Source organism: Pongo abelii, chromosome 23 (assembly GCF_028885655.2).
Source record: "Pongo abelii isolate AG06213 chromosome 23, NHGRI_mPonAbe1-v2.0_pri, whole genome shotgun sequence".
Lineage (NCBI taxonomy): Eukaryota > Metazoa > Chordata > Mammalia > Primates > Hominidae > Pongo > Pongo abelii.
Genome location: NC_085929.1, coordinates 35655522 through 35670689, shown reverse-complemented (window position 1 = coordinate 35670689; position 15168 = coordinate 35655522). Strand labels below are relative to the sequence as shown.

Sequence of the window (15168 nt, the reverse complement as noted above, 5' to 3'; positions counted from 1 at the left end):
TGCCTGTAATCCCAGCTACTCTGGAGGCTGAGGCAGGAGAATCACTTGAACCCGGGAGGTGGAGGTTGCAGTGAGCCGAGATCACACCATTGCACTCCAGCCTAGGGGACAAGGGTGAGAGTCATATAGAAAAAAAAAAGGACCTTAGAAGTTATCATTCCATCTTAACAACAAGTGGAAAGTTGAAAAAAACTGAAAAATCAACAACTCTTCTTAGATCTGTTGGAGAAGTGAGACCATAGGCAAACCACTGCCTCCAAAGCTGGAGAGGCAAATCCAGACCATCACAACTTACTAAAGCAGAAACCCACAAGCACAAGCCTCCAGAGGAACCAGGGCCAGGGTAGGAAAACCTAAACTGTAATTGATGAACTTCTGGAGGCTCAGTGTAGACAAGTCTTAGGGTTAAAAACTCCAGGGGGACCCAGTCATAGGCCCACATCCCTCCTTTGGTGAGTTTTACCTCAAGGAGCTCTACAAGGCCCTCACAGTGAATATCAGAGAAAAATGCCCTTGTCCTTCCAGCAGGGAGAGGAGAGAGAAGGCACCATTTTGAAATAGACCAAAGCATTCTGTTCTGAACAAAGCCTGCCTCAGGAGAAACTACTTTACCAGAGCCTAACCTGTTGGGGTGATTGGACCCAACACCAGGTCATGGGGGCGACAAAGTCCGGCAGAGTCAAAGGAATGAGAAAAGATAGTTTGAGAGAGAAAGGGGATCCAGAGGGCCAACACGAGTATGGAGGCTGTGAAGGCCCCAAGTTCTGGGAGCCCACGCTATTTACTGGTGATCAAACAAAGAAACAGGTGGCAAGGATGTGGGGGTTGAGAGAATGCGATGCATCAAGTGCATGATTTACAGCTGTGATAGTTTAGCATTTTCTTTGAAGCATATGGAACATGTTCTGCTACTTGAGGTAATGGGAGTGCTAGAAGCAAGGAGCCAGCAAGTCTAGACGCATTCCAGAGGCCACGAAGGAATGCCCTGAGCCCTGGATTCCATCCAAGTCACGAGGGGTTTTATGCCCTGGGCTTAGATTACGGTGCGGCAGGGTAGCCTTCCACCCTTTAGCACAGAGTTTGGTGTTCCAAAGGCCATGAGGGCTTCTTGACCCTGGACCCCAGACATGTTCCAAGACTCTTTTACATTATGTCAGACATGCAAGCCCTGCCTCAGCTTCCCTCCCAACACTCAGCTTTTCTCCCAACACTAACCAACCTGGAGGAAGCAAAATACCCACTTCTAGCTCCCTCTAGTTTTCACATGAAAGAAGGGAAATATCCAACTCTAACCCCCTCTAGACAACCTGTCCCACCTAAGGGGCAAAACAACCCCCAAACAAAAACAAAACACAACAAAACAACAACTGAGACACACTGGTGAAGTTCACAGTCCAAGGGCACAAGCTTATCTAAAGACTGAGATCTAGGCCGGGCGCAGTGGCTCACACCTACAATCCTAGCACTTTGGGAGGCCAAGATGGGTGGACTGCCTGAGCTCAGGAGTTCAACACCAGCCTGGCCAACATGGTGAAAGCTCATCTCTACTAAAACACAAAAAAATTAGCTGGGTGTGGTGGCGGGCACCTGTAGTCCCAGCTGCTTGGGAGGTTGACGCACGAGAATCACTGGAACACAGGAAGCGGAGGTTGCAGTGAGCCAAGATCGAGCCACTGCACTCCAGTGCTTGGGAGATAAGAGTGAGACTCTGTCTCAAAAAAAAAAAAAAAAGACTGAGATCTAATCATAGAACTCCAGAACACTTCCCTTCCCCCTATACCTTCTCACTACATTACTAAAGGCCTATCTACTGCAGTTCTTTTGCACAGTACATTATGTCTACCTTCCAGTGAAAAATTACAAGGCATACTAAAAGGCAAAAACACAGCGTCAGTTATGGCAGAAATGTTCAGATTATCAGGCCAGGAATTTTAAAAATCTACAATTAACATGCTAAGGGAATTAATGGAAAAAGTAGACAACATGCAAGAAGAGATGGATTATAAGCAGAGAGATGGAAATTCTAAGAAAGGCCTGGGCGTGGTGGCTCACGCCTGTAATCCCAACATTTTGGGAGGCTGAGGTGAGTAGACTGCTTAAACTCAAGAGTTTGAGACCAGCCTGGGTAACATGGTAAAACCCTGCCTCTACAGTTAAAAAAATAATTTAAAAAAAGAAAAAAAAAGATATTCTAAGAAATAATTAAACATAAGTGGTAAATATAAAAAGCACTGTAACAGAAATAAAGAATGCCTTTGATGGGCTTATTCATGGACTGGACATGGCTGAGGAAAGAATCTCTAAGCCTGATGATATGACAATGGAAACTTTCAAAACTGAAATGCAAAGAGAAAAAAGGCTGAAACAATAGAACAGAATATCCAAGAATTGTGGGACAACTACAAAAGATGTAAATATGCATAATGGAATACCAGAAGGAAAAAAGAGAAAGAAACACAAGCAATATTTGAAGTAATAATGACAGAATTTTCCCCCAAAAAATGTCAGACACCAAACCACAGATATAGGAAGATAAGGGAACACCATATAGGATAAATGCCAAGAAATAACAAGTAGGCATATCATATCCAAATTCAGAAAATCAGGCCGGGTGCAGTGGCTCACACCTGTATTCCCAGCACTTTGGGAGGCCAAGGCAAGAGGATCACTAGAGGTCAGAAAGACCAGCCTGGGCAACATAGTGAGACCTTGCTTCTAAAATTAAAAAAAAAAAAAAAAATGGCTGGGTGCGGTGGCTTACGCCTGTAATCCCACCACTTTGGGAGGCTGAGGCGGGCAGATCACCTGAGTCAGAAGTTTGAGACCAGCCTGGCCAACATGGTGAAACCCTGTCTCTACTAAAAATACAAAAAGTTAGCCAGGCGTGATGGCAGGCGCCTGTAATCCCAGCTATTTAGGAGGCTGAGGCCGGAGAATCGCTTGAACCCAGGAAGCGGAGGTTGCAGTGAGCCAGGATTGCGCCATTGCACTCCAGCCTTGGGGACAAGATGAGATTTCATCTCAAAAAAAGAAAAAAAAAAATTAGCCAGGTGTGGCACGTGACAGTAGTACCAGCTACTCGAGAGGTGGAGGCGGGAGGATCCCTTGAGCCCAGAAGCCTGGGTGACAGAGTATGACCTTGTCTCTAATAATAATAATAATAATAATAATAATAATAATAATAATAATAATTTTTTAAAAAACTTCAGAGAATCAAAGATAAAAAAATACTGAAGAGAAAACAGAGGGAAAAAATATCTTTCTTGCAGAGGAGCAACAATAAGAATTACATCCAACTCTGCAGAAACCATGCAAGCAGGAGAGTGGAGAGTAATATACCAAGTATTGAGAGTAAAAAAACACATCAACCTAGAATTCTTTACCCTGAAAAATTATTCTTCATACATGAAAGGGAAATGAAGACTCTCAGACAAACAAAAAGTGAGGGAATTTTTGTCAGTAGATCTGCCTTGTAAGAAACATTAAAAGAAGTTCTTCAGCAGAGCACTTATTTTATTTTATGGAGTGAAGTGTTGCCCAATTCTAGAATCACAAATAAAGCCAACTGGGAAAAAATAAAAGTAGTTCTTCAGAGAGGACAAAAATTATATGTCAGAAACTCACAGTTTTTTTTTTTTTTTTTGAGACGGAGTCTTGCTCTGTTGCCCAGGCTGGAGTGCAGTGGCACGATCTCCACTCACTGTAAGCTCCGTCCCCCAGGTTCATGCTATTCTCCTGCCTCAGCCTTCCAAGTAGCTGGGACTACAGGCGCCTGCCACCACTCCCAGCTACTTTTTTTTTGTATTTTTAGTAGAGACGGGGTTTCACAGTGTTCACCAGGATGGTCTCCATCTCCTGACCTCATGATCTGCCCGCCTCGGCCTCCCAAAGTGCTGGGATTATAGGTGTGAGCTACTGCACCCGGCCAGAAACTCAGATTTTACATAAAGAAAAGAGGAGCATGGCCGGGCATGGTGGCTTATGCCTGTAACCCCAGTACTCTGGGAGGCCGAGGTGGGTGGATCACCTGAGGTCAGGAGTTCGAGACAGTCTGGTCAACATGGTGAAACCCTGTCTCTACTAAAAATACAAAATTTAGCCAGGAAGGGTAGCGGGTGCCTGTAGTCCCAGCTATTCAGTAGGCTGAGGCAGAGAATTGCTTGAACCCGGGAGGCAGAGGTTGCAGTAGCAGAGATCGCACCACTGCACTACAGCCTGGGTGACACAGCAAGACTCCGTCTCAAAAGAAATAAGTAAATAAATAAATAAATAAATAAATAAATAAATAAATAAAGCCAAAAAAAAAAAAAAGGCAGAAAAAGTCTGGCAGACAAAAATAGGAACAAAGAACAAGGAAAACAAACAGAAAATAGTAGCCGGGCGCGGTGGCTCACACCTGTAATTCCAGCACTTTGGAAGGCCGAGGCCGGTGGATCACAAAGTTAGGAGTTCAAGACCAGTCTAGTCAAGATGGTGAAACCCCATCTCTACTAAAAATACAAAACTTAGCCAGGTGTGGTGGCGGGCACCTGGAGTCCCAGCTACTTGGGAGGCTGAGGCAGGAGAATTGCTTGAACCTGGGAGATGGAGCTTGCAGTGAGCCGAGATCGAGCCACTAGACTCCAGCCTGGGCGACAGAGAAAGACTCTGCCTCAAAAAATAAAAAAAAGAAAAAAAGAAAGAAAATAGTAATATGGTAGCTGTTAACCCAACTATATAAATAACACTTCATTTATTTAGTTATTTTTTATTTTATTGATTGATGATTTTTCTGAGATGGAGCCTCACTCTGTCGCCCAGGCTGGAGTGCAGTGGCACAATCTTGGCCCACTGCAACCTCCGCCTCCCAGGTTCAAGCGATTCTCCTGCCTCAGCCTCCTGAGTAGCTGGGATTACAGGAGTGCGCCATCATACCTGGCTAATTTTTGTGTTTTTAGTAGAGACGGGGTTTCACCATGTTGGCCAGGCTGGTCTCGAACTCCTGACCTCAGGTGGTCCACCTGCCTCCACCTCCCAAAGTGCCGGGATTATAGGTGTGAGCCACTGTGCACAGACTATTTAGTTATTTTTTAGAGGCAAGGTCTGGTTCTGTCACTCAGGCTGGAATGCAGTAAAGCAATTATAACTGTCACCTTCAACTCCTGGGCTCAAGCAATCCCCCCAGCTCAGCCTCTCAGGTAGCTGAATCTACAGGTGCACACTACCACATCCAGCCAATTTTTAAATTTGTTTTACAGAAAAAGGTCTCATTTTGTTGCCCACTCTAGCCTCAAACTTCTGATTTCAAGTGATCCTCCTGCCTTGGCCTCCTGAAGTGCTGGAATTACAGGTGTGGGCCACTATGCTGGGCCTCAATAATCACTTTAAATGTCAATGGCCTAAATACAGCAATTAAAAGATGAGGATTGTTAGAATGGACCAAAAAATAAGACCTAACCGTATGTTGTCTACAAGAAACTGACTTTAAATATAACCACAAAACAGATTAAATGTAAAGGAATGGAAGTTAACTGGGCATGGTGGTACATGCCTGTGGTCCCAGCTACTCAGGAGGCTGAGGTGTGAGGATTGCCTGAGCCAGGGAGGTTGAGGCTACAGTGAGCTATGATTGCACCACTGCACTCCAACCTGAGTGACAGAGAAAGACCTTGTATCAAAAAAAAAAAAAAAAAAAGAAGTCAAGGGATGGAGAAAGATATAGCATGCTAACTCTAAACAAAAGAAAGCAAGAATAGCTTTAATTCTACAAAGAAAATTAATTTTAGAAAGAGAAGATTTTAAGTCAGGCACAATGGTGCACACCTGTAGTCCCAGATACTTGGGAGGCTGAGGCAGGAAGATCACTTAAGACACTTCATTCACTATGTGCCCAGGAGTTTGAGTTCAGCCTAGGCACATAGGGAAACCCTGTCTCTAAAAAAGAAAAAAGAAATCATAAAAAGTACTCAATCCAAAAGAAGACAAGAAAAGAAAAGGGAAAAAAGAAACACAAAACAGAAGGAATAAATAGAACATAAACAGCAAGATGGCTGAACAGAACCATATTAATTAATCAATGATACATATCATTAAATATAAATTAACTAAACAGTCAAACTGTTTTTAAACAGCAAGACCCAAGTCATATGATGCACTTTTTTTTTTTTTTTTGAGATGAAATCTCTCTCTTATTGCCCAGGCTGGAGTGCAATGGTGTGATCTCAGCTCACTGCAACCTCTGCCTCCTGGGTTCAAGCAATTCTCCTGCCTCAGCCTCCCGAGTAGCTGAGATTACAGGTGCCCGCCACCATGACAGCTAATTTTTGTATATTTAGTAGAGACGGGGTTTCACCATGTTGACCAGGCTGGTCTTGAACTTCTGACCTCAGGTGATCCACCCGTCTCAGCCCCCCAAAGTGCTGGGATTACAGGCGTAAGCCACCGTGCCCAGCCCACACTTTCTTACATTTAATAAAATTTATATACATATTTTTATATAAAGACAGAGTTTTGTCATGTTGCCCAAGCTGGTCTTGAACTCCTGAGCTCAAACGATCCACCTTCCTCAGCCTCCCAAAGTGCTGGGATTACAGGTGTGAGCCACCACACCCAGTCATGATGCACTTTAAATATAAAGTTACAGGTTGAAAAAAAAAAAGGATAAAAAAAGATATAACATGCAAATGCCAAGCATAAGAAAGCTGGTGTGCTATTAAAAGCACACAAAGTAGATTCAAGACAAGTATTATCAGAGATAAAGATATTAATTTCATAAAGATAAAATGACCAAGGAGACATTAAAATACTAAATGTGAATGCATCTAATAACAAAGACTCAAAATACGTAAAGCAAAATTGATGAAATTAAAGAGAGAAATGAACAGATCTACAATCAGAATTGGAGAGATAGAGTGTAAATGAAATACAGAGTCAAAGAGACAGACATACGGGAAAGAGAGAGATACAGTGAAACAGAGAGCCAGAGTGAGAGAGACAGAGGCAGCCTGATCCAGAGGACAATGAGTCTTAGAGACAGGGAGCATCTGAGAATAAATGACAAGACAGGGAGGGTCAGAAGCTCTGGTTGCAGGGGATGGAGTCACAGGAGGAATCTGGGACTATGGGATCCTGCAGGGATGATTGCAGGACAGACAGCAACACTTACCCGCTGCCCAGCAGAGCCTTGGGGGCCAGGCTCCCCACGCAGTCCCTGTGTAGGAGGGAGGAGACGAATGGCGTCAGCTGTTGAGGACTCTGACCTGGCGCCCTCAGGACTCCCCAGAATTCCCCCACCTGGGGCCACCTGGGTACTCACTCTCTCGCCCTTCTCTCCTGGGTGGCCAGAGATTCCTTTGGGTCCAGTGGGGCCTGGGGGTCCCTGAGCAACAAGACAGGGCCTCAGCCTTGTGTTGGGGCAGGATGGAGTGGGCAGGGGCTTGGGAACAGAGGTGTTGGGGAGGGTGCTCAAGCTTGGTCTGGGCCTCTGGGTTCTTCACCATACACCCAGCACACAGCAGTCAGTTCACACAGCTCAGTGTTAAAAGATCTGATCCTGGAGTCAGACAGTCCCACCACAGCTCATTGCCATGTGCTGGCACAAGAATCTCCACTTTTCTTGGTCTTAGGTGATAACCATACATGGTTCTCATTACTTGGATTGAATAAGATTTATGGAAGGTAGTTTGCATATTAAGTGCTCAATAAATACTTGTTGAATGAATGAATGGAAGGATGAATGGATGGATGGATAGATGGATACAAGGGTGGATGATGGACAGATATATGGATGTATGGATAAATGGAAAGATGGACAGACACATGGGTGAGAGTACAAGGAGAACTACTCACTATGTGTCCAGGACTCCCAGGGACACCTGTGGGGCCAGGAGGCCCAGGGGGACCTGGAAAAAGACAGGATGTCCTAAGGGTCGGAACAAAGTACAATCTCAGGAAGTGCCCCATCAGCTCCCTCCTGATAGCCACAAACCCTATTCCCTCTGCCATCTACCAACTTCACCCTTTACCCCTGGCCTGGACTCAACTTACCCATGGGCCCTGGAGGGCCTGGAGGCCCAGTGGGTCCCTGGGGCCAGTGGTTGTTGGTTTCAGTGAAGGTGTTGGATAGCAATGGGTCTCCTGGGTGAGCAAAGATGATGAGTGAGTAGAGCTGGGTAGAACGGGGTGGTTAGTCTTCACCTGCCACCTCTGCCAAGACAGCTTGGACTGCCCTATGGGGCAGCCTGCAGCATGGCTGGTACCACCTGGGCACCTGCTCCAGGGTGAGGAGTGTGGAGAGTGTTGGTCCCGCAAGACCAGGAGGCAGGGAGATGTGGGTTCTAACCCCACTGCAATCTAGCTGGTGACATCCAGCAACACTCTCTACTTTTCAGAGCCTGTACTGTCACCTGTCAAATGGGAATGACAATAAAAGATACCATTTATCCACCACTTACTGTGTGCCAGGCTTCTGTACATGGGTGTTACGCAGCTCTGGGAGGCTGGCACTGTCATTGTCCCCATCGTATGGACAGTGAGATGGAATGAATGCTGGGATGGCAGAATGAATGGTGTGCTGGGTTGTGCACCAAAAACATGGTGGAGAAGAGGCTGAAACCTGGCGCTCCACACTCTGACCCCTGGCAGCCCATGGGCAGGTCAGGCTGGGCTGCCAAAGGGAAGAAGCCAAGGATGCACGTCGGGGCCTGGAGGAGGGGCCAGGCCTGTGGCCTTGGGAGTTCAGGGCTCGCTTCCTGCTGCCGGGTCTTTTGCGTCCCAGTGCTCTGAGAACTGGATTCCAGCCAGTTCCAAGGCTCGGGAGGGCCTGATGCCCGGTGGCTCTAAGCACAGGTTCTGGAGGCAGCCTGGGTTTGAAGCTGTTCCCCTACACCCAGGCTGTGGGACCCTGGCAAGCCACCTTCCTTCTCTGGTCCTCAGTGTTCCTCATCTGTAACCACAGGACAACGGCGCCTGCTGGAGGACTGGGTCACATGTGGCCTACCATGAGCAGGGCTGGCACACAGAAGGCACCTGGCAGATGGTAGTGGGCACTGTGCTGATGGCTACTCCACCCCCACCTCCACCTGCTGGGATCCCGGGGGACTCACCATGCTGGGAGATCCGGGCATGGGGTGGCCCAACAGGGGCTGGGGGCCCAGGGGGACCAGGAGGCCCTGGTGGCCCAGGAGGTCCCCTCTCTCCAGGGGTGCCCACAGCTCCAGCCCGGCCAGGGCTCCCTGGGGGGCCCTGTGGACCTGCAAGGGAATCACATGGATTTGTGGGTATACAGGAGGCAAGGAGGCCCAGGGTGGCCTTGAGCGACAGGACAGGGCAGCCTGGAGCAGTGGGCACGAGAGAGGGCCCCGGAGTCCACAGGCCTAGGCTACCTGGTAGTCTAACAGGGGGATGAGCACAGCGCCCAGTCCTCCACCTCGTCCAGGCTGAGTCTTCCTTCCTTGGGGCTCCCAAACCCCCAAAACCCCTCATAGAAACCCTGGTCATATGGGGCAAACACTGCTGCTTCTCCTCTGCCCAGCCCTGCTCCCAGCAGTATGGAAGCTCCAGAAGGGCAGGGACATGTCTGACCCCACCCAGTGCCCAGCTCAGAGCCTGCTAAATGTAGGTGCCCAGGGAATGTGGGTCAGTGAACATAAGAGAGGATTTCATGGAGCCCAGGCGTGGGCAGGGCCCTCCCTGGTGGGGTGTTGAGTGAAGAGGCAAGTAGATGAAAGGGCCCAGGTCATCCTGGCCATGTCAGGAGCAGGGAAGGGCCCACCTGGTGGGGGGGATGGCCAGAGGAGCTGTGGGGCAGCATTGCGGGCACTCACCTGGTGGGCCTCTCATCCCCATTGGGCCCCGGCTGCTGGCATCTCCCTTGGGGCTGGTGGGCCCGGGCAGCCCCCGAGCACCGACTTGGTCTGGGGGGTAAAGCATATCAGACTGGCAGCTCCATATCTGCTCTTGACCCCCACCCCGGCCCCAGCCCCCCAACCAGCACCTACCATTTCGGGGAAGCAGCGGGACCCTCACACTCTCTATGGCTCCTGGCAGCCCTGGGGTGGGGGGGTAGGCAGAGGTCAGTGTCCCCGCTGGGCCTGGAGGAGGGAGGCTCATCCAGAATCCCCACTCCCAGCTCCCCCCGACCTCCAGGCAGGGTCTGCTGGGGCTGCTTGGTCTCCAGGGACTGCAGCATTCAGGAGTCCCAGGAGACGGTCCTCTTAGGCGGGTCTAAGAAACGGGAAATGGGAAGACTGAGGCCCACTAGAGGGTTAAGCTGGGAGTCAGCGACAGGGTGGGGACCAGAATCCCACTTCTCCCATTCCCAACCCACTGCTCATTCCCACAGGGGAGTCTGAGTCTGACACTCACCCTGGAGGCCTCCATCTCCGGGGCTGCCCTGGGCAGGAGGGGGGCCCCAGAGCGGGGCAGCGTCCTCAGGGGTAGCTGGTGTTGGAGGTACCGGCCGCTCTATGACAGTCAGCATGGCCATCTGAAGAGGAAGACAGGGACGGTGTGGGTACCAGGGTCTCACTAGGACCCCTCCCTATTTTTTTTGAGATGGAGTTTTGCTCTGTTGCCCAGGCTAGAATGCAGTGGTGCCATCACGGCTCATGCAGCCTCAACCACCCAGGCTTAAGTGATCCTTCTGCCTCAGCCTTCCAAGTAGCTGGGACCACAGGGATGCACCACCACACATGGCAAATTAAAAAAAAAAAACTATTTGTAGAGACGAGGTCTCGCTATGTTGCCCAAGCTGGTCTTGAACTCCTGGGCTCAAGCAATCATCTTGCCTCAGCCTCCCAAAGTGTTAGGATTACAGGCAAGAGCCAGGGTCTCACCAGGGACAGGCCAGCCAAGGGGCCTGGTATGGGAGGCAGGAGGCACATAGCCAGCAGGGCCCAGCTTGGAGTGGAGCCCCAGGCTCGAAGGGGCACCGAACTTCATCAGAAGTGACAGTGTTTTTCAAAGCACACAATTCATAACACGCATTATGGAAAAGTCACTGACACCATCATTGCCATCAAAGTTGAGCTTTGTGACTGTCGCGGTGCTTGCTGGGCCATGCGCTTTTTCTCTATGGTTATCCAAATAAGAAGCTTGTCTTGATTTGTTAAAGCACCACAGGGTATGGCTGGAAGAGTTTCACTCAGTTTGTTTTTTTGTTGTTTTTTTTTTTTCCAAGATGGAGAGCCTTGCTCTATTGCCCAGGCTGGAGTGTGGTGGCGCGATCTCAGCTCACTGCAAACTCTGCCTCCCGGGTTCAAGTGATTCTCCTGCCTCAGCCTCCCGAGTAGCTGGGATTACAGTCATGCGCCACCACACCTAGCTAATTTTTGTATTTTTAGTAGAGATGGGGTTTCACCACATTGGCCAGGCTGGTCTCAAACTCCTGACCTGAAGTGATCTGCCTATCTCAGCCTCCCAAAGTGTTGGGATTACAGGCGTGAGCCATCACTCCCAGCCTTTCACTAAATTTGGAAAGAAGTTTGGAAGAGTCTGACATGAAATAGAAACCTGGAGGTGTACACAAAGTCCACTTTTGGGCCCATGGGAGGAAGACTCTGGGAAGCTGGAGGTGTCCCCTCAGCTGTTGAGGACCAAGGAAAGGCCAGATGACCACAGATCAGGGGCTCAGGGATCGTGGGGGCCTGTCCAGAGAAAAGCTGAAACTCTCTGGCAGATCCTGAACCAGGAATTCCCATCACAGATGTGCAACTGAGTTGCTTCTTACATGGGCTTCTCCTGGGAGGGAGCTCAGGGAACTGCTCCTGGAACCCTGTGCCTTGTAACTCAGGTGCCAGCACATGCTATTTGGAAGCTTGGTTTTCCCATTTGATAAATCAGGGGCATCTTCTTTTTTTTTTTTTTTTTTTTTCTGAGATGAGTTTTGCTCTTGTTGCCCAGGCTGGAGTGCAATGGCATGATCTTGGCTCACCGCAACCTCTGCCTACCAGGTTCAAGCAATTCTCCTGCCTCGGCCTCCCTAGTAGCTGAGATTACAGGCATGCGCCACCACGCCTGGCTAATTTTGTACTTTTAGTAGAGATGGGGTTTCTCCATGTTGGTCAGGCTGGTCTCGAACTCGCGACCTCAGGTGATCCGCCCACCTCAGCCTTCCAAAGTGCTGGGATTACAGGCACGAGCCACCGCGCCTGGCGGCATCTTCTTTTTTTTAATTTTAGAGACAGGGTCTAGCTCTGCCGTCCAGGCTAGAGTGCAGTGGTGCTATCACGGCTCACTGCAGCCTTGTCCGCCTGAGCTCAAGTGATCCTCCTGCCTCAGCCTCTTAAGCAGCTGGGACTGCATGCCAGCTGTGTGCCACTAAGCCCAGCTAATTTTTTGTAGAGATGGAGTCTTGCTATGTTGCCCAGGCTAGTCTCGGGCTCCAGGCCTCAAGCAATCCTCCTGCCTTGGCCTTCCAAAGTGCTGGGATTACAGGTGTGAGCCACCATGCCCAGCCTAGAGAAATCTTTTCATGTTAGGGTAGGGAAGTATTGTAAATGGCTGCTGAATGCCCCATAGAATGAATTCTCTACAATTATACAACATGCCTTCTTTTGCCTGGTTTTCAAATTTCTCTATTGGTAAACATTTTTGCATCTGATAATCTCATTAAGTTCCCAGGCTGGGCACAATGGCTCACATCTGTAATCCCAACACTCCGGGAGGCTGAGGCAGGAGGATTCCTTGAGGCCAAGAGTTCAGGACAAGTTTAGGCAACACAGCAAGGCCCCAGCTCTAAAAAAAGTTTTTTAAACTAGCCAGGTGTGGTGGCACATGTCTGTAATGCCAGCTACTCATGAGGTTGAGGCAGGAGGATAGCTTGAGCCCAGGAATTGGAGGCTGCAGTGAGCTCCAACTCACGGCAGATTGCAATGCCTGCACTCCAGCCTGGGTGACAGAGCAAGACCCTGTTTCTGAATCAAAACAAAATGAACAAACAAAAGATAAATTTCTAGAGAAGGGAATGATGGAGCAAAGAATGGCACTAAAGTGTATGCATGTCTGTGTGTTTAGAAAATCTGGAAGAAAGAATGCTTAAATGTTGACAGTTGCATTCTTTGGGGGCATGGGCAACACTGTGAATGGTTTGCTGGCTGTTTTTTTACATTTCTGAATTTTTTTTGTTTCTAAATTTAGAATGTTGTACTTTTTAATTTAAATTAATTAATTAATTACTTTTTTTTTCTTGAGACGGAGTCTCGCTCTGTTGCCCAGGGTGGAGTGCAGTGGTGTAATCTCGGCTCACTGCAACCTCTGCCTCCTGGGTTCAAGCAATTCTCTGCCTCAGCCTCCCAAGTAGCTGGGATTACAGGTACCTGCCACCACACCCGGCTCATTTTTTTTTTTTTTTTTTTTTTTGAGATGGAGTTTTGTTCTTGTTGCCCAGGCTGGAGTGCAATGGCATGATCTTGGCTCACTGCAACCTCTGCCTCCCGGGTTCAAGCGATTCTCCTGCCTCAGCCTCCCGAGTAGCTGGGATTACAGGCATGCGCCACCATGCCTCACTAATTTTTGTATTTTTAGTAGAGATGGGGTTTCTCCAAGTTGGTCAGGCTGGTCTCGAACTCTTGACCTCAGATGATCCGCCCTCCTTGACCTCCCAAAGTGCTGTGATTATAGGTGTGGGCCACCGCACTTGGTCCTGGCTAATTTTTTGTATTTTTAGTAAAGACGAGGTTTCACCATCTTAGCCAGGCTGGTCTTGAACTCCTGACCTTGTGCTCCACCTGGCTCGGCCTCCCAAATGCTGAGATTACAGGCATGAGCCACTGCGCCTGGCCTAATTTTTTTTTTTTTTTTTTTTTTTTTGAGACAGAGTCTCGCTCTGTTGCCCAGGCTGGAATACAGTGGCGCAATCTTAGCTCACTACAACCTCCACCCCCCAGGTTCAAGGGATCCTCATGCCTCAGCCTCCTTTGTAGCTGGGATTATGGGCATGTGCCACCATGCCAGGCTAATTTTTGTATTTTTAAAAGAGACGGGGTTATGCCATGTTGGCCAGAATGGTCTTGAACTCTTGGCCTCAAGCAATCCACCTGCCTCGGCCTCCCAAAGTATGGAGATTACAGGTGTGAACCGCTGCGCCAAGCTGTACTTTTTAATTAAAAAAAAAAAAAAAAAGTTTTATGGCAGCGCAGTGGCTCACGCCTGTAATCCCAGCACTTTGGGAGGCCAAGACAGTGAATCGCTTGAGCTTAGAAGTTCAAGACCAGCCTGGGCAACATGCAGAAACCCCATCTCTACCAAAAATTTAAAAATCAGCTGGATGTGGTATTGTTCACCTATGGTCCCAGCTAGTCAGGAGGCTGACGTGGGAGGATCGCTTGAGCCCAGGAGGCATAGGCTGCAGTGAGCTGAGATTTTGCCACTGCGCTCCAGCCGGGGCAACAGAGGAAGACCCTGTTTCTAACAAAACAAAACAAAACAAAAAATACACAACATTTTCTCTTGAAATAATTTGAGACGTGTGATAGATGTTTTGTTTTTGAAACGAGGAAGATAGTATTATGGATGGGGGTTGGGGGGATAGAGAAAGGGGGTGGGGCAGGGGCAGGCAGGAGATCCTACCAGGATCTCTGGGCAGTGTCTATGCTGATCTGGCTGGGATGGTGATGGAGCCCCATGGGAGGGAGCTCACAGGCCTCCTGGAGGAAGAACAGGCCAGGCTGGCTGTGACTTGCGCTTCACATATACAGTCTTCACTGAGTGGATGCCAGTATCCCCTCTGCTTTACAGATGGGGAAACTGAGGCACGACCTTTGAGCAGGCTTCCGAGGGAGGGACACTGGAGGAGACCACGATATGCCTGACAGGGGATGCTGCTCGCCGAGTCGACTCAGAGCTGCCCTGTGGGTTCGCTGAGGGTGTGAGCATGGGGTTCGAGCATCGGGTGCAGGGAAGGAGGTGGGGAGGGTGGGATGATGGTTGCCCGGACTGGCCTGGGGCAGGGGACAACACAACCACCAGGAGGGAGCTGCTCACCCACCTTGGCTTCCAGCACCTTCAGCCGCTCTGTCAGCTCTGACACTTTGCTGCAGTTGAGACAACCTGCGGGGAGGGAGGATGCTGGGGCCAGGGCCAAGGGTCCTAGGCTTCCCCTCAGAACCCTTCAGTCTCTGGGGGGTGAGATGGAGGAAAGCATCAGATACCTGATGACCCCAACCCACGAGGGAGCCTTAGGCTTGGGAG

General features: G+C 49.1%; 1 protein-coding gene across 6 annotated transcripts in view; it reads right to left on the bottom strand.

Annotated features, from left to right (window-relative positions):
* EMID1 (EMI domain containing 1) overlaps positions 1–15168 on the bottom strand; it is a 54803-nt gene that overhangs the window by 18438 nt on the left and 21197 nt on the right. For 4 of the 6 annotated variants that reach the window (XM_054543287.2, XM_054543290.2, XM_054543291.2 and 1 more), the window contains exons 5-13: positions 14966–15027; positions 10345–10465; positions 9978–10070; positions 9804–9893; positions 9084–9230; positions 8026–8115; positions 7828–7880; positions 7295–7357; positions 7145–7189 (exon numbers count right to left, since the gene is read on the bottom strand). In XM_054543287.2, the coding sequence (XP_054399262.2) occupies positions 7145–7189; positions 7295–7357; positions 7828–7880; positions 8026–8115; positions 9084–9230; positions 9804–9893; positions 9978–10070; positions 10345–10465; positions 14966–15027 (764 nt within the window). The remainder of the gene's footprint in view (positions 1–7144; positions 7190–7294; positions 7358–7827; positions 7881–8025; positions 8116–9083; positions 9231–9803; positions 9894–9977; positions 10071–10344; positions 10466–14965; positions 15028–15168) is intronic. The other 2 variants (XM_054543289.2, XM_063722831.1) reach the window with 1 other exon arrangement.